Below are 23,705 nucleotides of genomic sequence, written 5' to 3'. Positions count from 1 at the left end.
TTTAATCTTTTAAATAACCATACACTAGTAATTCTAAACAGTGTCAGTGATAAAATGTTCCTTGAAAAAAACCCCCAACAAACCAAGATACAGAACATTTCCAGCACCACAGAGGCCTCCTTAAGGAAATGGTTTTTTTTGTTGTTGTTTGTTTGTTTTTGCGGCACGCGGGCCTCTCACTGCTGTGGCATCTCCTGCCGTGGAGCACAGGCTCCGGACGCGCAGGCTCAGCGGCCATGGCTCACGGGCCCAGCTGCTTCGCGGCACGTGGGATCCTCCTGGACCGGGGCACGAACCTGTGTCCCATGCATCGGCAGGCAGACTCTCAACCACTGCACCAACAGGGAAGCCCAAGGAAATGTTTTGATACTTAACAATCTGATCCGAATTCTGCATTCACAGATGCTGAGAAAATCTCAGACATGTTTAGAGATGTCTGAGAAAATCTCAGACACCCCCACCTTGTGGGGGTGTAGGAAGGCCTTCTCACCCTTTGTGAGTGTCCCCCCCACCCCCCCAAGTAATCCCCCAGTCCCCTTGGGGATTACTTACCTCCAGGAGTGGGCTGTTTCTGCCCCCATTTCTCGACCATCCCTGGAGTGGGGCCTGAGCCTACCTGCGCCAGTCCTTTGGGGCCCAGGGTGGGGGAGATGTTCAAAGCTATCAGCTCATTTTCCTGACTCACTAGCTTCATTTCACTATTCCCAAGGCCTTGCCAGGTGCTCTAAGCTGTTCTCAGAGTAGGGTCTGCAGGTCTTTCCTTGTTGAACCACATACCTGAGGCTGGGTTTTCTTCATATACTTCAACCCTAGCAATATATTGCAACAGATTCAATGCAGAAGCAGATGTGAGATTCCAGCTATCTTCTATGAAGCCAGACTTTAAAGAGATTTGCAAAAATGTGAAACATTTGCCACTCTTCTCTGTATTTGGGGGAACTATAGCTACGTTTTAAAAAAGGGTAATGTTTATTTTAAAATGAAAATAATTTTTAAAAATGTTTTAATTTATAATATGGTAAACATAGAACGATATAAGCCATATTAGCAAAAACTTTTTGAGGCCTTCAATCTGTTTTTTTTTCTTGGCCACACCACATGGCTTGAAGGATTTTAGTTACCTGACCAGGGATTGAACCTGGGCCCTTGGCAGTAAGAGCATGGAGTCCTAACCACTGCACTGCCAGGGAACTCCCGTCAATCATTTTTAAAAAGTATAAAATGGTTTTGAGAGTAGGAGTCTGAGAATCGCTAACCTAATTTAATCCTCATAGCAGCTCTATAAGGTGGTATCATTAGTCCCACGTCAACAGTGAATAAATTGAGGCCCAGAGAAGGGAAGAGATCTGCCCTTCGCTTCACTGCCATTAAGTGGCAAGGGCAGAATTCAGACCTCCTGCTCAAGGTACATCCCTCAAGATTCAGCGAAACCTACTCCTCCTGTAGGCAGATAGGGTAGGGGAGGTCCCCGGAGAAAGAAATCCAGGCATGGCTTTCTTTTTTCTTTTTAATACATGGACTCCCGTATTTTTTTAAAATTATTTATTTATTTATTTTTGGCTGTGTTGGGTCTTCGTTTCTGTGCGAGGGCTTTCTCTAGTTGCGGCAAGCGGGGGCCACTCCTCATCTTGGTGCGTGGGCCTTTCACTATCGCGGCCTCTCTTGTTGCGGAGCATAGGCTCCAGACACGCAGGCTCAGTAGTTGTGGCTCACGGGCCCATTTGCTCCGCGGCATGTGGGATCTTCCCAGACCAGGGCACAAACCCGTGTCCCCTGCATTGGCAGGCAGATTCTCAACCACTGCACCACCAGGGAATCCCCTGGGCATGGCTTTCTTGACATAAGAAAAGCCATTTTTGGCCTAAGTCATTTTAAGCCTGGCCACAACGCTTGCCCTTCAACAGGTCTCAGTAATGATCTTAAGAGAAAAAAAGAACAAACTGTTATCATGCAAGAGAAGTAACAGTAGCAAAGATAATATATCAGTAGTAAAGACTCTCAATTCTGTTTCAATGGTAAAGAGTAGTCTGAAGTGCTCAACTACCAGATCAGTTGGGACCTAAGGGATGATGTAGACCTTTTCTGACCCTCATGACTTCATTCAACTAAAGCTTGGACTCTGACTGCCCAAGCCCTTTATGAATACACATGTTACCTTAGCTTAAAACTTCCTCAATTTTGCTCTTTGGGGAGACACTGCTTTGGGAAAAAGCCGCAGCATTCTCCTTACTTGTTGCAAGTAATAAATCCTTCCTTCTCCCACTCTTTGTCTTCTGGCTTGACACCCACCAAAAGGCAAAGCCAGTTTTTCAGGTAACACTCCGACAAGAACGCCATTTAGGAGTCCACTTGCCTCTTTGAGCTACGTATCCTCATTTGTAAGGTGTGGACCACAATTCCACTTCCTGGGACTACTGGGGTGATTCTGCATCAGGTAAAGAGCAAACGAGGATATTAATAACCCGATGAGTGAGAAATGTATCCCATTCTACAGAAAAGAAGGCTGAGGCCCCATGACTAAGCGGGCTCCAGCTCTAGGGACCACCCGCCCCCGGCCCGCCTGGTCCATCCCCTTCCAAGCTCCCGACTTGCCTGGGCGTCCCCCGCCCCCAGCCCCACCGGGACCCCCTGGCTCCTAGCGCGCCAGTACCGCTCTAACCCCAGCCCGCCTGGACTCATGTTCCCCAGCAGGCCAGTGCTAGTCGCCGGGTAGCAGACGGCTCCTCCCGCTTGCCTCACTTCCGGCGCCCAGGCCGGAAGCCTCTCTTCCGGTTCTCAAGATCGCGCTCCGGAAGTGAGTCACTCTGCCAGCACCTAAGATGGCCGCCAGTCCATCCACCACCGTGGTCAACAGAGGAGAAGCGGGAGCGAACCCGGAAGTTGCCCGGCTCGGCCATGGGAGATGTTGGGGGCGTGGCTTCCGGCGGCCAGCGCCTGCGAGTGCGGGCGGCTGGGTCTAGCTGAGGCGGCGGCTGACAGGAGCTCCTCCCCGGTCGGCTGCGGCTGGTTCCTAGGCGAACCCGCGGCCCTCAGCTCGTGGCCCCGCGAGGCTCCAGGGCCGCACCGTGGGATGGACGAGGGGAAGATGGACGAGAATGAATGGGGGTACCACGGTGAAGGCAACAAGAGCCTAGTGGTGGCCCACGCACAGGTGAGCGGTTGACTGTCGGCGCGGTTCAGGGCCCTTACCCTACTCCCGGTGGGTTCCGCGTCCCCCAAGCACCCCCTCCGCTCAGGTCGGTTCTGCATCCCCTCAGGACCCATTACCCCTGGATCGGTTCCCCAGCAGCCCTCCTTCCGGTCGGTTGCGCGTTCCCCCAGTGTCACTGCCCCGCGATAAGTTTCGCGTCCCCCCAGCATCACCCCACCCCGTCGGGTCAGTTCCGCGTCCCGCTGGTATCACCGCCTTCCCCCAGATCAGTTCCGCGTCCCCCCAGCGCTCTCCTCTCCCTAGGTTGGTGCCATGTCTCCCCAGCACTCCCCTCCCTCCAGATCGGTTCACTGTTCCTCCAGTGTCACCTTTTCCCCCCGGGTTTGTTCCGCGTCCTTCCAACGCTCCCCATCCCGGCCTCACACGGTGCCGCCTGCGACTGCCCAGCTGCGGTGAGGCCGTCCCGAGTAACCTTAGGGAAGATACAGGGTACGGGCAAGGTCAGGAGAAAGAAGCAAAGTGCTTGGGGTGCTGTTACCTCCCTGAGATGCAGGGAATTGCTGTTCTCCTGCTGCTGTTGTTAATATTAGTGGAGCATTGTCTACAGGTTCTTCTCCAGAATCTTTTAGAATTGAAAGAATTTCCCTTTCTTAATTCAGTAAGGAAGAGAGTTTCAGAGAGTGCAGTGAGGACTCCCAGTGAGTTGAATCCGGGAAGAGAAGCTTGTGGATTTGTGTGAAGGCCCAGATCTCTCTGACATCTTGCTGTCTAATGCTACCAGGCAGGAATGTGGTGGGCTGGGGGAGGAGTGATAGGTGTCACTGAGGGCTTAAGAGTATGGGAGTTGCAGTTACACAGAGCTGGGCAGAATCCCAGTTCTACCACTGCCTGGCTCAGGCTCAGTTTCTGCATTTTCAAAGTGGAACTAGTAACAGAATCCCCTTTGCGGAATTGATAGAAAGATGAGGAGCTGGACAAGTTATGCAAGTGATAACTATCATCCACCTTGGACTTGGCGGTTAAAAGCGCTGACCCAGCCCAACAGCTCCCGTGGGGAGCTCATCTTCCAATGCCTCAGTAAGATTGCATGGTATATCATCATTTTATGTAAAGCTAATTAAGGCTTCTTTTGGCTAATGTACTGAGTTTCAAAAGTAGCCTCAGATGAAGTAGCAAGTTCCAGACTCAGCGTAAAAGAACACCAGGCCTTGGGCCCTCAGATGCCTTCTCCATTGTCCCTGACAAGCATGTGTCTACCCTCCAGGGCAACTGGCCCCTTCCCTTCCCTTGTTGCACAGCCCCAGGTGTTAGGGTCATGTTTCTTTTTCCTTTTTTCCCCCCTTTTAAACTGAGTCATCAGGCTATCCTGTACCTGTTCTCTTCATTCTTTATTTAAAATCTAAATTTGCTTTACTATGCTCATTCCTGCTTGGTTGTTGTTAGCTCAGCATTTGAATTTGAAGATTATCATCACGAGTAGTCTTGTAAGAAAAGGTTCCCACCAAGTGAAGGCACTGAGTAAAGGGAGAACTCTGACCCTTGCGTGTGGAGAAACCTTTGTGCTTTGCCTGGGCCTTGAGGGAGGACAGAGCCCTGGAAGGCAGCTTTCAGGACCCTACTGTGCCCAAGGAGAGGGTGTGTGTGTGTGAGTGGGATAGAAGAAGGTGGGTGAGCACCAAGTATTTCTGCTCCCATGGGTGGACTCTCCAGACCCACCTCGTTCATTCTGAAGTAGAGGGTGACCCTCACCAGGTTTCTTTCAGATCGGGAGACGGTCTCTTTCTCAGAGGGGGCATCGTCTACTTTCAGAATTGAAAGGTCCTTAAAAAGTGATGAGTCTGTCCCCTCTCCTTTCCAGTGTCAGAACCCGACATACCTTCAGCCAGCCAGTCCTGAGGCCTGGCATCTGTACTGAAGGAACATGGGATAAGACACAGACAGCCTTCCAGGCTGGTGGGTTGGGAGGCTTCCAGGAGCACAGGACTTGTAGAAAATGGGGCCTGGATATGGAGGAGCTAAGTGCAGGCTGAAGGAGGCCATAGCGTGGTGTGTGCTCAGGGTTGGGCAGTAAGAGATGACAGTGTGAGGCCTGAACCATATGCCAATTCTTGACAGGTTGCTGTCAGTTTTCCTGTGGCCCAGTGCTCAGCATCCTTGGGTCCAGCTGTGCAATTTAACCCTTTCCCAGGCACTGGCCCTTGGCCCTGGCACTGACCCTCTGAGGTGCTCTAAGGCTGTGGCCAACCTGACACTGTACTCTAGTGGGTGCCTGGAGTCCCTGGCACTGACCCTGTGGGGGGTCTTGGGCAAGGACACTTACCTTGTGGGCATGTACTTTCCTTTCCTTACTGTAGCCCGAGGGTGCTGTCACTTGTTCTAGTGGCTGTGCCAGTTCATGCTGAGCTGTGGTCACGAAGCCTGGCGCTGCCCTCAGGTGCGCTGCTGCCAAGTGGGATTTCTCTCCGTGTGGTGGTGTTGCTTTTACATCTGCAGTGACTCTTCTTTACCTTGGTCTTGTTCGCTTTGGCTTGGCATCCTGTCCTGTGAAGGTCACTGTAAGTCTGGTTTGTCATTTGATCTCGTATGTGCCTTCAGTGTGGAGAGTCACCCAGGGCAGGCCAGGCAGACTCCTCCCCAGGCACTGAGCTGCCTTCCAGCTGCCCTCGCCTCTGGGGTGCAGGGCAAACAGGGGCCCACTCCCTTTATCACACTAAGCTGTTGTGATGTTTTCCTCCTGTTGACAGAGATAACATGAAAGACCCGCCAACCAAGATCTTTTATCAAAAGTTTGTTCCTGATCTTTCAGGTTTTATAGCCTTTCTAAGATTCTGATTGGGCTTCAGATCCTTTCTGCAATTGTTTTGATGCCCTGGGGTGTTTGTCCTGAAGATATGGGGTTCAGGCAGTCAGGAGCTGTGTGTTTCTCTTCTCTTGTGTTTTAGGATTTGTAGATCATATTTCTTAATGGAGCTGTTGGAAGCAAATGAGTTGTTCTCTCTTTTTTTTTTTCTTTCTTTCTTTTTTTAATGGCGTATTCCCAAGTCCTGGGCTAAATTTTCTCCTGAATCTAGTATAAGGAGTCTTAACGTTCTGTTGCCTATAGTATTTTTTTTTAACAAGTAACTTATTCTGCATTTGAGAGTTTTAATGATATTCATACAGGTTGATACAGCTGATGTGACTTCTTGGTGATGTCTCATTGGAGAGCTGTGCATGTAGCCCTGTCTTTATTCCTGGGATCACCTGCAGTTGAAAGGTTAGGATTTGTTATTTCCAAAATATATTCCCTTTGGTGGTTTCCAGTCCTGGCCTTGGTGAGTGCTGAGCTCTGCCTTTCTAGCATGTAGGGGTCTGCTGGTCTAGGTCTGGTATCCTAAGGTGGCATGGTCACTTCCCCCGCCCCGACAATACCTTCTTCCTCCTCAGCAGAACTCAGGACAGCAGCTGCCCCTTTTACCAGGAAGGTAAGGAAGGTTTCTATGTCTGCTGCAGAAGGACGAGACCGCAGCACTGGGTCACCTACCTCTTGGTTTGTTTGGACACCTGCTCTGTGGCCATCGTGTGGCCTTGGAGAACCTGGGGTCCTTGAAGGCTCCACTCTACGCACCCTCACTGTGCATTCCATGCATTTGTGGTGTGTCTTTATAAAACATTCTGATTCTCTTCTGACTGTTGGATTTTCCATCCTTTAGGGACCATCTGAACACCTCTTCTGCTGCAGCCCCTAAGTGTCCTTCCCCCAAATGTCACCTGGGCTTACACCTCCACTGTCCTGTCCCCTACCTCACAACTTGCATCCGTGTCTGCTTCAGTCCTGAGGCAGCTGTGGGTCCATACAGGCAGGTGAAACATGGGATGGAAAATGTCCTGCCCATTCCAGACACCTGCTGTCCCCACCTGTGGTCTCCACCTCCTGTCTGGCCTCCCTTTGGAGTCCTTGGCCCCCCTTTATGACAGGGGTTCCCAACCCCCGGGCTGTGGACCGGTATGGGTCCGAGGCCTGTTAGGAACCAGGCCGCACAGCAGGAGGTGAGTGACGGGCAAGCGAGCGAAGCTTCATCTGCCGCTCCCCATCGCTGACATTGCTGCCTGGACCACCCTCCCCGCCACCCCCCGGCCTCCGCCGTGGAAAAATTGTCTTCCACAAAACTGGTCCCTGGTGCCAAAAAGGTTGGGGACAGTTGCTGTATGAGATGTCTCGAGTCACCCTCCATCTGTTCTGTCTGAGGCTGTCAGCCCAACAATGCGTCCCACACCTTGTCCCTCTTATCCTTCTGTGGGCCCTGGGGTGTGTTTCTGGTTGTCTCTGGTCAGCAGAGGCAAGTGACTTGGCTTGGTATTCTGTCACGGGTATTCTGATGGAAGACCTGGGCTGTGCCCGAGTGGGGTGTCTGTGGGTGGTGGCCTCACTGAGAAGCAGGGCTGAGCCATTTTGGGATGCCTGGGGCAGCACCCTGCGGGTCGATTCCTTCTGCTGTTGTTGTGTTTATCTGTCTCCCTTTCCCTTGAAAGTTGCGTGATCTCTGCTTCCCTGGGGTCTTCTTGGGGCCCCATCCTGGGTTATATACTCACTCTGGTGGAAGACCTGACTTGGGCTTGTCCTCCAGCAGTGAGGCTTCAGCGACTGATCACTTCACACCTTGTCTTTGCCAAGAGGCCCTGGAGTCTTAATTCCACCCACAAGTTTCCTTCCTTGGGCTTCACATGGGCAGGTGACCCTTTTATATATTGTTTTTGTGGTCTTTTATTTTTATTTAATACCAATCATTTGTTCCTCTCTCTGCCCCAGAAAATACAGAATACTAGAAGGAAGAAAGTAAAAAGCATCCAATGTCTCCCTACTAAGAAAATAATTTTTGTTAACACTTGGTGCACTTCCTTGTATTATATGCTTTTATTGGGTACTTAAGCATCCTTATCTGTCTGTTTTTGTTTTCTGCTTTTTCACTCAACCCTACAGCATAAATATGTAGATAATTCTTCACACAAGTTTTCAAGGCTGCAGAGCACTTAGGCAGCCAGAGTTCCTGTGCTGTCAGACATTCACATTGTTGTGCTTTTAGAGCTGTTGTGAGCCAGGCTTTGCTGATGTCTTGGTGTTTTGAGGACTTGGGTGGGTTCTCAGAGGGGATCGAAGGAGCATCTCCTAGGCCTCGTGGCACATGACATGCCAGTACTCCCCCACCCCTGCCATGGCCTGGGACCCTCACAGCACTGAATGCTTTCTATTCCTTTTATAAGTGGCGTGTTGTACGTTTTGAGGTTGTTTAATGTGTATGTGTTTATATGTGTCATTTCTCCATTCACTGACTTTTTCAGTTTGTTAAAATCTTTGATTTTCATCTAGTGTTCCACGGTATGAGAGAGCACACCATGATTTTCTGTCCTCAAGGACAGAGAAGGTGTGGCCCCGGCCTAAGATTCCCTGTCCTGCTTTGGAACAGGGAAGAGCTGCTTCTGCCCCAGACTGTGCAGAAACTCTTGTTAAGCCCCTCTTCTTAGTCTCACCCCTTTCTCTTCGTTCTTAGCATTTTAGCCTAGACACTATGAAGAGGGTATGTTTTAAAATCTGGTTTCAGATATTTAGTTTAAAAGGAAAGGAGTTGTTTCCTTCACAACTGGTTAAGACCTTGTGAGCTTGCAGGGCCCTGGTGCTTACCAGATTATGCGTTGGTTTCAGCTCCTTCGTGGGAATCTCCCCGTGGGTGGCTGGATCAGTCCCACTCCATGCCATGGGTGGCCCTTGGACTAACTGCGTCTTTGTGCCAACCAGGGCTGGTGAGGTTGATTTCTCACCTTTTCTCTGCTATCCACTTGAATAGGTGTTGTCTGGTCCCATGGCCAGCCTCGTGGCATGTAACAGGGCCACCAACCCAGCCCAGTCAGACCTTTACAAGGGGCAGTTAGCACTCGCCGTCCAGAATAGGTGTGCCCACTGAGTGCTTGTGTTTGTGGAGACTGGCCTTCAAGGCTGACACTGCGGCTCCTATGGGGCAGGTGGGCAGTTTCTGGCGACGGTTTTAAATGGGTCCCTAGAGAAAGCAGTTTTCCTTGAAGCAGACACAACATGACACTCAGAATTTCTTAGCAGGTCTTGAGAAACAGTGAAGTCCAGGTGAGAAGTGAGTGTGCTTTTAGGGGGGCTGAGTTTCTGGAATGTTGCCTAGAATTAGGGTTTCTGCATATCAGCTTTTGTTTTTCCTTGAATTTTTTTTTTTTTTTTTTTTTTTTTTTTGGTGGTACGCGGGCCTCTCACTGTTGTGGCCTCTCCCGTTGCGGAGCACAGGCTCCGGACATGCAGGCTCAGCAGCCATGGCTCACAGGCCGAGCCGCTGCGCGGCATGTGGGATCTTCCCGGACCGGGGCATGAACCTGTGTCCCCTGCATCAGCAGGCGGACTCTCAACCACTGCGCCACCAGGGAAGCCCTTTCCTTGAATTTTGATGGACTCCTTGGCCAGTTGATGCCCATGATCGAATATTGATGTCTGCCTGGATTTGGGAGGGGTTAGGGCCATGTGCACGTCCTCGACCTTTGCTTCCCCAAGTCTGAGCTTGGGGCTCAGGGAGATGATGGATGTCTGGGGTTTTGAGAAGAGTGTGCGTCATCTGAGTGGGGCAGGAAGTGCCAGGGGGTCTGTGGGCTAGGGAAATGTATCTCGTCTCTATGGGTCTTCCTTGCTCTCAGCCATGTTTTGGGTTCTAAAGCTGCACTTTCTGAGCCTCTTCAATCACCAGCTCCTCCCACCCCACCTAGATCCCAGTGCTCCAGACAGTGCCCGAGCTCCTGCACCTCTGCTCTCCTTCTCCTGTTCACTGCTTCTCCCTGAGCACAGTCCAGGTTCCCGACTCAAGCCCTTCTGCCTGGAACTCCCTATCTCCATGGGAATGGTTTCCAAAGTTGTCCACATGGAATTATCTCCCCCATTACCAAGGCTCTACAACACATCCAGGTTATTTCCTTGGAGAATCGCCATTTCAAAGGCTGCACTAGTTTAAAAGGTTATTTTTTTCCATTTTTTAAACTTTTGTTTTTTAACATTTTTGTAATGTATGTTATATGAGCATTGTAAAAAAATGGAAAACCCAAATAAACAGAACTTTAAAAAATAAGTTCCCAGTTGGTGCTACCTGGACACGCGGTTACCTATTCAGAAGCCCTTTCAGACAGTTCATACAAACTCAGCATGCACATACTTTATTTAAAATTTTTTGTTTTACAAACTTTAAAAAATGAAGAGTAATAAATCTACAGAAAAGTGGTCAGATCATATGTGTATATACAGCTTGATTATGACAAAATACATGGACCCGTATTCTCATGACCAGCCCCTTCTAGAGCCTTTCTTAGGGACCATCCCACCTGCCAGAGATCTTAGTCTTGTCTGTTTTTGAGCTTTACATAAATAGAACTATACCCATGCATCATTCTCTAATACATACACACACAATACACACACACACACACACACACGTGTATGTACATATTTATATAAAGATAGGTTAATTCTATAAGCCCTATTCTGTAATCTTTTTCATTTATCAGTAGATGATGACTGTACCTTTGTGTCTGTAAATACGGATCTTCCTTATTTTCTTGTAAATGACGGCATAGTATTTCATGGTCTGGAATATGTCCCTCTGTATTTAACCATCCTACTATTGTTGGATGTTTAGGTTGTTTCCATTTTATTTGGAATTATAAATAGTACCTTTATATGCAGTAGCTAAAATCTTCTGTGCATCTTTAATTAAGATAAATTACTGGGAGTGGGCTGGCTAGGTCAGAGAGCACAGGTTTTCCTGGTTGCTCTGTGTCTCCAGACGTGTGGCCCAGTACTGGCCCCCACCTCCTCCCCGGGGCACTGGCTGCCTGTGGGGCTTCCAGCATCTGCACTGCTGAGGATGGCTCCTTATCCACAGCCACCCACCCTTATCCCCGGGCTTTGGGTGGGTACTAATCAGACTTTGTTTTATTTTCCAATAGCGTTGTGTGGTGCTTCGTTTTCTGAAGTTTCCTCCTAATAGGAAGAAGGTAAGATCAGTGGATTTGCCACCCAATCATTAAAATAATTATTTAAGAAAACTTTGATTTTTTTCTGATGCAGAAGTTTTAATGCTAACTTTAGAAATTTGAATATGATACAAGCATTCAATGCCGAAAGCAGTGTGTCCATCTTTTGTGCTGGATTCAGCACTTTGACCTGCTGGGGTCACTATGGGTCATCATGGTTAGTCCCTGGGTACTGAGCCAGGAGCCTCCCTGACTAGTTCAGAGAGCTCTGCTTGTGGCTGGGGAACCCAGGGCCAGGTCTTGGCTTTGCCTTGGCGATTTTCTTACACCCTGCTGCCTCAGTTTCCCCATCTGTGGAATTGTATCAATGAAAATGAAGTCTGTGATGCTGTGGTAGACAGTCAGTGTTACAAGTCACAACAGGCAGTTCAGATGGAGCCTTGTGTTTCTATTCACTGAGTCAACCAGGCAGAGTACCGTGGACACCCTCAGAAAGCCATTGTTGTTCTGTTGTATGCCTGCTGACCACTGAGTTACAGTGTTTCTCTACATTGAGGCGGGATGTCATTGTGGTGTTTATCTAAGTGGTCGCAGCGGTCAATATGGCATAGCCCTGTGGGAGCCTTTACTCTTTCATGGTCTGGGGGGAAGGAGGGAGGTCCAGAGGGGCTAGGTGTGAGCATAGGCTCTTATCTTAAAAGGGGAGAAGAGGCAGGAGCTGCACGTCACACCCACACAGTGGGGGCAGGGCTGGTGGTTGTTGGGTGATGAGTAGAAATTGGGCTCAAGATCAGGGTGTAGGAGACATGAGTCACCACCTCACCTCGTTTGAGTTATGGAGAAACAGCCAGAAAAGAAGGTGAGGTGGATGGCTGATGGGTATCAATGGTGGCTGATTGTGCAAATGAAGGGCACACTTGCAGGTTAGCTTCATAGAAAGAAAAGTGGGGACTGTGGGAGAAAGCTGGGGGCTGCCATCACAGTGGGGCTGCAGTGAGATCTGGGGACAGTGTGGTTAGTGCAGAGAAAGATGGCACAGGAGGGGAGGGTGCAGCTGCTGAAGAGAATTGTGCAGGGTGGTTCTGTTTCTGTGGAATCCAGGTGGAAACTAGAAACATCTCGGAGGCTGCCTCTAGCCCCCCTCCCCTCCCCTCTATCCCCACTCAGGGTCTACAGAGCCTAGCCTCGGTGAAGGGCCAGCGTTCTCTGGATGCCTCTATTTTCAGTTTTTCCTGTTTACATTTATTGAGGCAATGTCTTCCAAGGTAACAATTCGCCTTTCTTTATTATATAAATGGCACTGTGTGATGCCAGCTGCATCATTTGTGGGGAGTTGTGTGTGTTAATTCTGTCAATAAGAAGAGCTTTTTGTCAGAAGCCCTGTGTCCACAGCTCTACGTACGGAGCCGCTGGGCGTGTTCTGGGGTTTTTTGACAGGCTTCGTTCTAATACAGTAGTCCCCCGGAATGCAGACTGTGGTCTGCCTGTTTTATGGTGCCTGGGTGGCAGCTCAGACTGAGACCTCCCCAGAGCCTGAGCCATGTGTCAGGCACCTCCCAGCCTGCGGTTGAAGAAGACAGCCCTCTCACTCCTGAGCGAGACCTGTGATCAACCCTTTGCACTTCTCACCTTGGGTCAGAGTGAGGGATACAGGAATGATTTCCTGTCTCACCTAAATCTCACAGCTTATTGATTCTTTAAGAACCTCTGAGGAGAAAATATTTTATTTCTACATCTAGAAGCTGAAGAATAAAATCTAAATACTGATTTTTGGATGGGACCGATTTTTAAAGTCGAATTCCTCAGAAGGTGTGCACGGGCCACTGGCGGGATCCACGTGTGTTCCTGGTGGGGAGGAAGGCAGGGGCACAGATATGGTTCTCAAACTTTGTTTCACAATCACATGGGGCCCTGAGTACAATGCAGAGGTGGGCCTGGGGGCCCTGTGGGACAGAAGCTCCAGTGAGTGTGGCAGTCTTCATGATGAGGCTTACCTTCCTCCAGGTCCAGGGCCACTGGTGGCTTTTTGTGGCCACATACATGGCAGCCCTGTATGTGACAGGGGCTTGTGGTGGTGTCAGAGTCTAGGAGGTCCCGGTCGTTGAGGTCTTCTTGTCCTTCTCTTTTGCAGACCTCAGAAGAAATATTTCAGCACCTACAGAACATAGTGGACTTTGGCAAAAATGTCATGAAAGAGTTTTTGGGAGAGAGCTATGTTCATTGTGGGGTAAGTGATTTTTTTTTTTTAATGTAGTCTAAATTCATGGGCCTGTTCTGTATCAAAGTACCAACTTCTCATTTATAGTTTGGAAGTTGCTTAATGATACCACCCCCCACCCCCCCACCCGCACCCCCACTGTGTTAGTTACAAAGTTTCCAAGTGCTTTTCTCATTTGTTGCACTGTGAAATAGCAGAGCAGATAGTGTTATTCCCATTTTCTAGCATGAGGTTCAGAGATACTTTCACTTGCTGAGACTCCTGGTCTTCACCATCCTGCCCTCATGGAGGCATTCAGTTTGGTGAGAGCTCTCTAGTGAGGTCCAGGCAGCAACACTGACCTTCAGTGGGCACCTTTGAGCAAGTTAGGGAGAAAAGGGGATCCCCATGCTGGGAGGTGTGACCTGGTCTCGTGGGAGAACCTAGCTGAAGCCCATGTGGGGTGATGGCCTCCACCTACCTGCAGGTGGTCTGCGTTGCTGGCTTTTTCTGGTCTCAGCGACTGAGAGGAGTGCCTGTTATAGGCAAGGTCTGCTGTTCAGACACTCATGGAGAGGGCAGTGTAAGAAGCCACAGTGGACTGGCCCTGTGATCCTGGCAATCCTCAGAGCCAGTGGCCTTGGTCCATGCCTGGGACAGCCATTCTTCTGTCTCCACTTTGATCACTGCTGCTTCTCTGCTTACACTGGCCTGACTGCTTGTCTTAGATCAGAGCCCTGAACAGACTAGCAGGTTTGTCATTTTGAACAGAGAGAGCACTGCCTCTGTTTTGTAAATTCTGTACCTTGTGTCCATCCTGAGAAAAATGATACCAAGAAGGTTGAGTAAAAGTTTCTTTGAAGCTTCAGGATTGCCTAGCAAAGTAGAATTTAAATGGCTCCAACGACAAAACATCCTCCAAGGAGGGTCGTCCTTTGACAGCTTAGGAAGTACTGTGGATGGTGTTGCTTTGGGTCCCTTAGGGCTCTAGTCTAATCTGTAGGCTGGGACTAAGGATCCTCTTCCAGGGTGGCCCAGAGCCGTGGAGCTGGCAGTGTGGTGCTGACTGTTGACTGGGGGCCTCAGCACCTCCCAGTGTGGACTCTCTGAAGGGCTCTGAGCATCCTTTTGACTTGGCCCTGACTCCCCCAGTACACCATCTGAGGGATGACCTGTTTGGGAGTTGTGTCTGTCATTTCCACAGCATCCTGGGGCCTTTAGGCGTCATCCCTAGGCAGAGTGGGACTACACAGGGGCAGAGGTCACTGGGGCCATCCTGGGGGCTGGCACCGCCCCTAGTGAGGTCCCCAGCTGTCCTGTTGAATTGTGAAAGGCTGAAACCCACCACCTGTGAGAGCCTGAGTCTCTGAGCTATCTGCGTGCTGGGTGCCACCTACTTCTTGGCCTGGACGGTGTGTGAGTGAATGCAGGTATGCCAACTACCAGTGTCCTTCTTGGGGAGAGAGCATGCTCATATGGCCAAGTGGGAGTATTTCTCTGTCTCACAGCACCTGGGGGCTCTAGACTTTTCTTCCAGGAGGGGCCAGCAGTGAAGGAGAATGGTGAAGAGCTTGGGGTTCCAGCCAGTGGCAGCCCGGCAGGTGGGAATAGCATTGGGGTGTCCCCCCAGGGCCCAGGGCATGCTCTAGCTCCAGGTTTGATTCTGTTTGTCCACAGTGCACAAGGCTCTGGGCATATGAGGTGAGCCCACCAGGTCACATTTCGGGAATATTCATCCCGTTGACATACCTCCTTCACGTGAAGACACTGCCAGAGTGAAACACAACCTGCTTTTCCTCCAGGTAGTTGTAGTATCAAGAGAGGACTGCCACTCAGGCCCAGCACTGTTGAAATGTGGGATACAGAGCACATCTCTGGCCTGAACAAGACCATGTTCAGGCAAAATCAGCATTTGTAAATGATGCTGTTTTCTCTGACTGATGGCACGAGCTAGGTTAAAGTGGAGCCCTGGGGAGAGTGTTTCCCTCTTCTGTGTCCTGGGATGAGACATAACTAGCACAGTGGTGAGAGAGCAAGGCTCAGACAGAGTGACAGGCACACCCCTTGTACCCGTGCTGCCTCCGGCCCTGCCTGGCTGGTTTGGGGACTGGTCTAGGCCTGTCTTCATGTGAGCTGGAGGCTAGGTGGGACAGGGCATGATGGAGAAGGTGTGGCATGTAAGTGGACAGGATCCCAGCATTCTCATTCTAGGCAGGTATCTTGCGTCACCTTGGGATTCCTTTAGAAGTCAGAATTCTGCCACCCTGGAAACATGGGGAAGATGATGAGCAATGTGGATTAAATAGAAACTCTTAGTTTGGGAGACTGCAAGAAATAGTAGAGAGTAGTTGCTCCTTTGTTTTTTGACCCAGAGCACCAAATATTGGCCATCCTGAGTCCTGTGGCTGATGGGTACCCAGGACATCTCACCCAGAGATTAATATTTGATCAGACCCTGTTCCTTGAGCTGCTTCTCAGATGGAAATGTGAGGAGCCTCAGGTTGTCTGAGGAGATAGCTGGTGAGGAACTTCTTGCAGGCAGAGAACTGCCTCAGGCCCCTGCTCTGCCGTCCACAGACGCTGAGAATGAGGATGAGGTCGCCGTGAGAACAGAGGAGCTGGGTGAGGAGCCCTCTGTGGAGACTGACTAGGTGACATGGGGCACACTTCTGGCCACCACCACTGTGGACACCAGCTGCTCTGAGGAGGGCCTGTTCCTCTTAGTGCACAGAAACTTTAGCCTGTCTGTTTAATCTGGACATGTCCTTAAAATAACAGAGCAGCTTTTATTCCTAAATCCCACATACTGAGTATTTTTTTTTAATGTGGTAACATATACATAACATAAAACTTACCATTTTAACCATTTTTAAGTGTGTGGTTCTGTGGCATTAAGTATGTTCACATTGTTGTGCATTCCACACTGAGTACTTCTTATTTGTTCCTACAGGAAGTTGTTCAGCTGCCTTTAGATTTTGTGAAACAGCTTTGTTTAAAGATACAGTGTGAAAGACCAGGTAAGGGTTTCTAACTTACGAATTTATAATATTCCATTTGAAATGTGTTTGACGTTATTACTCATCTTAGGTAGATATAGATATAGTTTTTAACTTTATTATCGGGGGTAGAAATCCTAGGAGCTCATGAATACAATTCTGGGCATCAGATTTGCAGATCACTGCAGGGAATATATGACCAAGAACAAATTAATAAAAATAAAAATGCATTTGGGAGCCAAGAGGGAGCTGAAGGAGTTCAGGGAGACTTAGGGAAGGGAAGGTGGGCTCCAGGGGATGCCTGGAGGAGTCCAAAGGAAAACCGGGGTAGACCTGAGCCATGGAGGGTGGGCTAGGCCCTAGAGGGTGGCAGTCCTGCAAACCTTCTCCCAGAAGCTGGCACCACCCAGCCTGCTCATCCTCTTGAGGTAAGGTGAGAGACTTGAATTTTTTTACCTTCCCGCTTCACCTCATGTACTTCCCCACCATCACCATACATACCCCACCCCCCATCACCACACATGCTTTCCACCCATCACTACACATACCTTCCCCTAGTTACCTCCCAGACCTTTCCCAATCACCACAAATACGTTCCCCCATCATCTCCCAAACCTTCCCCCCATTACTTCCCATACCTTCCACTCATTACCGAACATACCCTCCCCCATTACCTCTCATATCTTCCCCCCATCACCACACATACTTTCCCCCGTCACCCCCCAAACCTTGCCCCCCTTTACCTCCCACACCTTTCCCACATCACCACACATACCCTCCCCCATCACCTTACATACCCTCCCCGCAGTCACCTCATGTACCGCCCCACGTCACCTCACGTATTTTCCCCTCAGTACCTCATGTACCTTCCCTACACTTGCTCGTGGCAATAATGACAGTAACCATGTCACAGCTTTTCCTGTCACAGTCAGAGGCAAAGATGTAAAATCTGTGTTGTTGAGGAGTGAAATGTCTCCTCCTAAAGCACAGCCAGGCAGTCAGGGTGTGCAGTGAGTCAATATAAAATCCTTTTCATTTTTGATTAGGAAAATGAAAGAAAACAGGATGCTGTGCCCTGGAGACCTCAGTTTGGGGAGCAGTGAGGAGCAGGGCTTCATGAATGGAGAGGACCAACGAAGGGGGAGGAGGCAGCAGCTTTGTTCAAAGCCTGGACTGTGTCTTGGCTCTGTTTTCCCCATCTAGACAAAGACAGACTGAGGCCTGCTGTGGTTCTGCCATCTAGTTACTAGTGCCACACAGCGTCATTCGTTTTATAATTGGCAGTTATACGACGTAACAGTAATAATGTTGTAATAATGACTCATAGTCAGCCTTGTTATGTGGAAGGAGGAAAGCTGACTTCTCCTGGGACCAAGAGGCCATATCTTATGTGACTGTCTACAATATAACTTCTAGCAGTCAGTGCTGAGGAAATATTGGTGTTTGCATATTCTGAAGGAAGCTTTAAAAGGAAGGTAGTGGCTGTTGCCTCCTTCTTCTCTGAGCTCCTGGGTTAAGAGAGTCACAGAATTGGGGAGCAGTTCCCAAGATCACCCTCACTCATGAGAGCTGCATGTTTGGGGGGTCCCCAGGACCAATCTCAGGTCTGATAATTTGCTAGAAGGACCCACAGAACTGTTATCCTCATCGTTATGGCTTATTACAGCTAAGGGACACAGATTAAAACCAGCTGAGATAAGAAGGGTTAGGGTTTTTGCTGGGGCTTGGGCATATAGACACAGCTGACCACCTGTGTGGCTGCCCTCAGCCTCCAGCCCCTCTGGAGGTCAAGCTGGTACTACAGGGCCCAAACTCCTACCACAGATCGCAGCATTATACTCATGTGACTCTAGGTCCCCAGGTAAACTCCTCAGGCAAGACATCCCAAGGCTTAGAGGTGACCTCTCAAGAGTGGAGGCCAAGGCCAGCCCTCTCTTGGGCAAGGCTGATCCTTCCCCAACAGGAGTCCAAGTTGCCATGGAGTCATCTTGTCTCTCTTGCACTGATCCTCAGTTATTTTCCTTGCTCTGTTTTCCAGAATCTCGCTGTGACAAGGACCTGGACACTCTCAGTGGTTATGCTCTGTGCCTTCCCAATTTAGCCAGACTTCAGACCTACCATTTTGCAGAGCACCGGCCGATTCTGTGTGTAGAGATCAAGGTGAATTTCTGTCAAGGGGGAAATGGTGTGGGGGAAAAGGGAAAGGTGGGTCCAGACTGTAAATCCATGAGTCATCTGCCTGGAGTGCACTTTGCCCATGCTGGGCCCCATGACCTAGGCAGCCCCCCAACTCCCAGAGAGTAGGCTTACTTCTTGCTCCTTCTGTGCATGCCTCTTGCACCGTGCTATTCTGGTTCCTTACCCTGGCCAGACCTGAGGGGCATGGCTTCCCAGACCCCCAGGTTTAGGCTCGTTCTCAGGTGTCATAACAGGGAACTAGCCAGGGACAAGCCCTAGCTGATGGCCACCAGAAGGAAGCATGGGCTCCACTCTGCTTATTTTCCTTGGAGGGTGCAGCTTGCCAGGGCCTCTCTTGACCTCCTTCCCAGCTGTGCCTGCTTGGCTGCTTGGTGACACTGCATGCCATGCTCCAAGGGCTCAGCTTGAGGACCACCCTTTAGACTGGGTGGCACTCTGTTCCTTTGCTTCTCAGGAGAATGCTCAGGAGAGACCTCCAGGAGGCATAGAAGCCTTTGTGTGTCTCAAGGCCCTGGTTTGTCGTGGCAGGGATCCTCAGGAGGAGGCGACAAAAGATGTCGCTTGTCTAGTGCAGGGCAGTGATTGCTGGATAAGGACCAGGCCGCTGCTTCAGCTCTGTGGCTCAGTGTCCAGAGTGGCCACCTGAGTCTCCCTCAAGAAGCCTGCCAGATATCTTGTTATTTGTTTCCTTCCTCCAAACCTCTGGTGGTGACATGTGGGTCATGCTCTTGGCCCTGAGCATTCACATCCATGGGTGTTCAGTGTGGACTGATGTTCTGCTTCTCCAAGCAGAGGAGGAGTGTCTCAGGCGTCACAAATGATGGGCAGCGTGATCTTCAGTGCCCCGATGCTAGGCAGTGGTCTTTCATATTGTATGTGCGCAGAACTCATGGCTTTTAAAAGGCAACTAGTTTCAGATGTTCTGGGAGCCCAGCAGCCACCATATGGGCACCTTCCCCTTCACACATTCTTATCAGAGGGACCAAGGGTTCTTCTTGGAGCTGGAGTGTGTGGCAGATCTGCACTCCTAGAGTCTTTCCAGTCTTGTTCTATGATGAAAACACAAAGCTACTCTTTGTTGTCAAGCTAGCAATTGAGGCACACTGTTCTTCCCCAATGAGAGTTCTGGCTTTGGATTTTCTAGTGGCAGAGAGATATTTATGTGATGCAGTGGGGGAGGCATCAATTTCCACTGGGGACTGAGGATAAAAGCAACTTTTGGGAATGTTTATATCTAACACTTGCTGATTCTCCTGGGAGCTGCACTTCATTATCCTGTAGTTATATGTCTACCTAAAGGTATGTGTTTTCTCCCTAAGCTTTTTTTTCTTCCTTATTTGTTTATTTTGCAGCCAAAATGTGGGTTTATTCCTTTCTCCAGTGATGTTACGCATGAGATGAAGCATAAGGTGTGTCGTTACTGCATGCACCAGCACCTCAAGGTGAGAAGAGTTGACCAGCTGGGTTCCCTCCCTGCACAGAGCCTTGTGATGAATGGCTGGGCCACCTAGAGTTTTCAGAGGAGTAAAATAAAACATAGATATTATTTACTTTTTATTTCAAAAGTACTTCATGTTCATCTTTTCCTTCTTAATTGAGATATTTGTATATCCTAAGATTTACACTTTTAAAATATATAATCCAGTGGATTTTAGTTTATTCATAAGGTGGTGCAACCATCACCACTATCTAATTCCAAAACATTTCATCACCTCGAAAAGAAGTCCTGTGCCCATTAGCAGTCACCCCCTGTCCTGCCAACCCCTGGCAACCACCTATCTCTGTGGATTTGCCTATTCCGGACATTTCCTATAAATGGAATCACACAAATTATGGCTTTTTGTGACTCTCTTCTTTTACTTAGCATAATATTTTTGAGGTTCATACACATTGTAGGATTTATCAGCACTTCGTTTCTTTTATGGCTGAATAATACTCCATTGTATGGAAACATTTTGTTTATCCATTCATCTATTGATGGACATGTGGGTTTTTTCCTTTTGGCTATTGTGAATAATGTTGCTATAAATGTGCGTGTACATGTACATGTTTGAATCACTGTTTTCAGTTCTCTTAGGTATATTCCTAGCAGTGGCATTGCTGGGTCTTAGGGAAATTCTGTTTAACTTTTTGAGGAAATGGCAGATTGTTTTCTACAGCTATAGCACCATTCTGTATTCCCACCAGCAATGTATGAGGGCTCCAGTTTCTCCACATCCTTGCTTGCACTTGTTATTGTCCCTGTTTGTGATTATAGTCATCCTAATGGATAGGAAGTAGTATCTCATGTGATTTTCATTTGCATTTCTCTAACAGTGATGTTGAGCATCTGTTCATGTGCTTATTGGCTATTTGTATATCTTCTTTGGAGAAATGTCTATTCAAATTCTTTACCTGTTTTTGAAATGAGTTGTTTGTTTTTTAGTTGTTTTAGGGGTTCTCTGTTTATTTTAGATGTTAATTTCTTTATCAGATATGTGATTTGCAAATATTTTCTCCCATTCTGTTGGTTGCCTTTTTACTCTGTTGATAGTGTCCTTTGTTGCACAAAAGTTTTAAATTTTGATAAAGTCTAATTTGTCTTTTTTTTCTTTCATTGCCTGTGCCTTTGGTGTCATATCCAAGAAATGTTTACCTAAACCAAGGTCATGGTGCTTTTCCCATATGTTTTCTTCTAAGAGTTTTATAGTATTAGCTCTTATGTTTAGATCTTTGATCCATTTTGAGTTAGTTTATGTGTTTGATGTTAGGTAAGGGCCCAACTTCATGTGATATCCAGTTTTCCCAGGACCACTTATGAAAAGACCATCATTTCTCCATTGAATGGTCTTGGCACCTTTATCAAAAATCTATTGGCCATATATGTGAGGGCTTATTTCTGGCCTTCTATTGTATTCTGTTGGTCTGTATGTCTGTCCTTATGCCAGTACCACACTCTTGATTGCTGTAGCTTTGTAGTAAGTTTTGAAATCAGGAAGTGTTAGTCTTCTAGCTTTGTTCTTCTTTTTCAAGATTGATTGTTCACGATTGTTTTGGCTATTTGAGGCCCCTTAAAATTACATGTGAATTTGAGAATTGGATTTTTCATAACTGCCAAAAAAGACTTTGGAATTTTGACAGAAATTTCAGGAATCTATAGGTCACTTTGGGTAGTACTGCCATGTTAACAATACTAAGTCTTATAATCCATGAACACAGGCTCTCTTTCCACTTACTTAGGTTTTCTTTAATTTCCTTTCAGCAATATTTTATAGTTTTCAGTGTACAAGTCTTTCACCACTTTGGTTAAATTTATTTCTAGGTATTTTATTATTTTGGAATATTGTAAATGTGGTTATAAGTAGGATTGCTTCCTTAATTTCCTTTTTGGTTTGTTTATTGCTAGGGTATAGAAACGCAACTAATTTTTGTGTGTTGATCTGGTACCCTACAACTTTGCTGAATTCATTTATTAGCTCTGGTAGCGTTCTTGTAGATTCTTTGGAATTTTCTATGTACAGGATCATGCCATCTGTGAATAGAGTTTTACTTCTTCTTTTCCAATTTAGATGTCTTTAAGCTTCACGATTTCCAAGACAGCAGCTGGGATTTTTGATAAGGATTCCAACATATTGCAGATTAGTATGGGAAGTATTGCCACCTTAACAGTATTAATACTCTGTGAACACAGGATGTTTTTCCATTTATTTAGGTCTTTAATTTCTTCCAGCAATGTGATAAAGTTTTCAGCCTATAAATCTATGTGTCTTTTGTTGAACTTATTCCTAAATTTTTTATTTTGGGGGATGCTATTGTAAATGGAATTTTTAGAAATTTCATTTTCAAATTGTTTATTGCATAGAAATACAACTGATTTTTTAATATATATATTTAATTGTGACGAAATACACATGACATAAAATTTGCCATCTTACCCATTAAGTGTACAGTTCATTGACATTAAGTACATTTACATTGTTGTGCAACTGTCACCATCATCCATCTCCAGAACATTTTTCATCTTGTAAAACTGAAACTCTGCATCCATTAAACAACTCTACATTTCTTCCTTTCTCAACCCCCTGGCAACCACCATTGTAGTTTCTATCTCTATGAATTTGACTACTGTAGGGACCTCATATATGCGGAATCACACAGTATTTGTCCTTTTATGACTGGTTTATTTCACTTACCATAATGCCCTCAAGGTTCATCCATACTGTAGGTTGTGTGAGAATTTCCTTCCTTTCTAAGGCTGAATAATATCCCATTGAATATATATACCATATTTTGTTTATCCATCCATCCATTGATGGGCACTTGGGCTGCTCCCATTTCTTGGCTATTGTGAATAACACTTCTGTGAACATGGGTGTACAAATATTTCTTTGAGACTCTGCTTTCAATTCTTTGGGGTATATACCCAGAAGTTGAACTGCTGGATCATATGGTAATTCTGTTTTTAATTATGAGTACAATATTGTATAGAAATAGTAAGAGTGGGCGTCCTTATCTTGTTCCTGATATTAGGGGTAAACCTTTCAGAATTTCACTGTTGAATGTAATGTTCTCACTGTGAGTTTGTGAAAGATGTTCTTTTAGAGTTTTTTTGTTTTGTTTTTATTAATCATGAAAGAATGTTAGATTTTGTCAAATGCTTGTCCTGCATCTGTTGAGATGATCATGAGTTGTTTTCCTCTTTCTATTAATATGGTGTATTACATTGATTGATTTTCATATGTTGAACCACACATGTATTTGATTGATAAATCCCATTTGATGATAGGTGTGTAATCTCTTTAATATGCGGCTAATGTGGTTTGTTAGTTTTTGTTGAGGATTTTTTCTTGAGGGATATTTGTCTGTAGTTTTCTTTTCTAGTGATGCTTTTGTCTAGTTTTGGTACCAGGGTAATAACTGGCTTCATAGAATGAGTTAGGAAGTGTTTTCCATCTTTTACTCTTCAGTTTTTTGGAAGAGTTTGAGTATTGGTGTTGATTCTTCTTTAAACATTTGGTAGCATTCAGTAGCAAAGATGGGCCAGATGGTCCTGGGGTTTTCTTTGTTGAAAGATTTTTTTTAAGTCTTTATTGAATTTGTTAGAATACTGCTTCTGTTTTTCTTTGTTTTTTTTTTTTTTTGTGGTACGCGGGCCTCTCACTGCTGTGGC

The 23,705-nt window shown here is 47.3% G+C and overlaps 1 protein-coding gene and 1 long non-coding RNA gene across 4 annotated transcripts in view; one reads left to right on the top strand and one right to left on the bottom strand.

The window, feature by feature from the left end:
• Nucleotides 1-1,777: 1,777 nt before the first annotated feature.
• Nucleotides 1,778-2,749, bottom strand: LOC117198213 (uncharacterized). Of its 2 annotated transcripts, none has more exons than XR_004479269.2 (3): nucleotides 2,651-2,749; nucleotides 2,231-2,425; nucleotides 1,778-1,918 (listed from the first exon to the last, which is right to left on the bottom strand). It is a non-coding gene; the product is annotated as an uncharacterized LOC117198213 (long non-coding RNA). The 2 variants fall into 2 exon arrangements; XR_004479270.2 differs by having other exon boundaries at nucleotides 2,660-2,724.
• Nucleotides 2,750-2,832: 83 nt separating this feature from the next.
• The window catches only part of IPPK (inositol-pentakisphosphate 2-kinase), a 50,417-nt gene continuing 29,544 nt past the window's right edge, over nucleotides 2,833-23,705 (top strand). Inside the window, exons 1-7 of one of the 2 annotated variants that reach the window (XM_033413613.2) lie at nucleotides 3,060-3,151; nucleotides 11,138-11,185; nucleotides 12,332-12,429; nucleotides 13,296-13,391; nucleotides 16,312-16,378; nucleotides 18,396-18,517; nucleotides 19,909-19,998. In XM_033413613.2, coding sequence (XP_033269504.1) covers nucleotides 12,418-12,429; nucleotides 13,296-13,391; nucleotides 16,312-16,378; nucleotides 18,396-18,517; nucleotides 19,909-19,998 — 387 coding nt within the window. In that variant the 5' untranslated portion in view covers nucleotides 3,060-3,151; nucleotides 11,138-11,185; nucleotides 12,332-12,417. Of the gene's footprint in view, nucleotides 3,152-11,137; nucleotides 11,186-12,331; nucleotides 12,430-13,295; nucleotides 13,392-16,311; nucleotides 16,379-18,395; nucleotides 18,518-19,908; nucleotides 19,999-23,705 lie in introns of both variants that reach the window. The other variant, XM_004284114.3, reaches the window with a different exon arrangement.

This window comes from Orcinus orca, chromosome 6 (genome assembly GCF_937001465.1).
Source record: "Orcinus orca chromosome 6, mOrcOrc1.1, whole genome shotgun sequence".
Classification (NCBI taxonomy): Eukaryota; Metazoa; Chordata; class Mammalia; order Artiodactyla; family Delphinidae; genus Orcinus; species Orcinus orca.
This window is presented reverse-complemented; position numbering and strand designations above follow the sequence as displayed.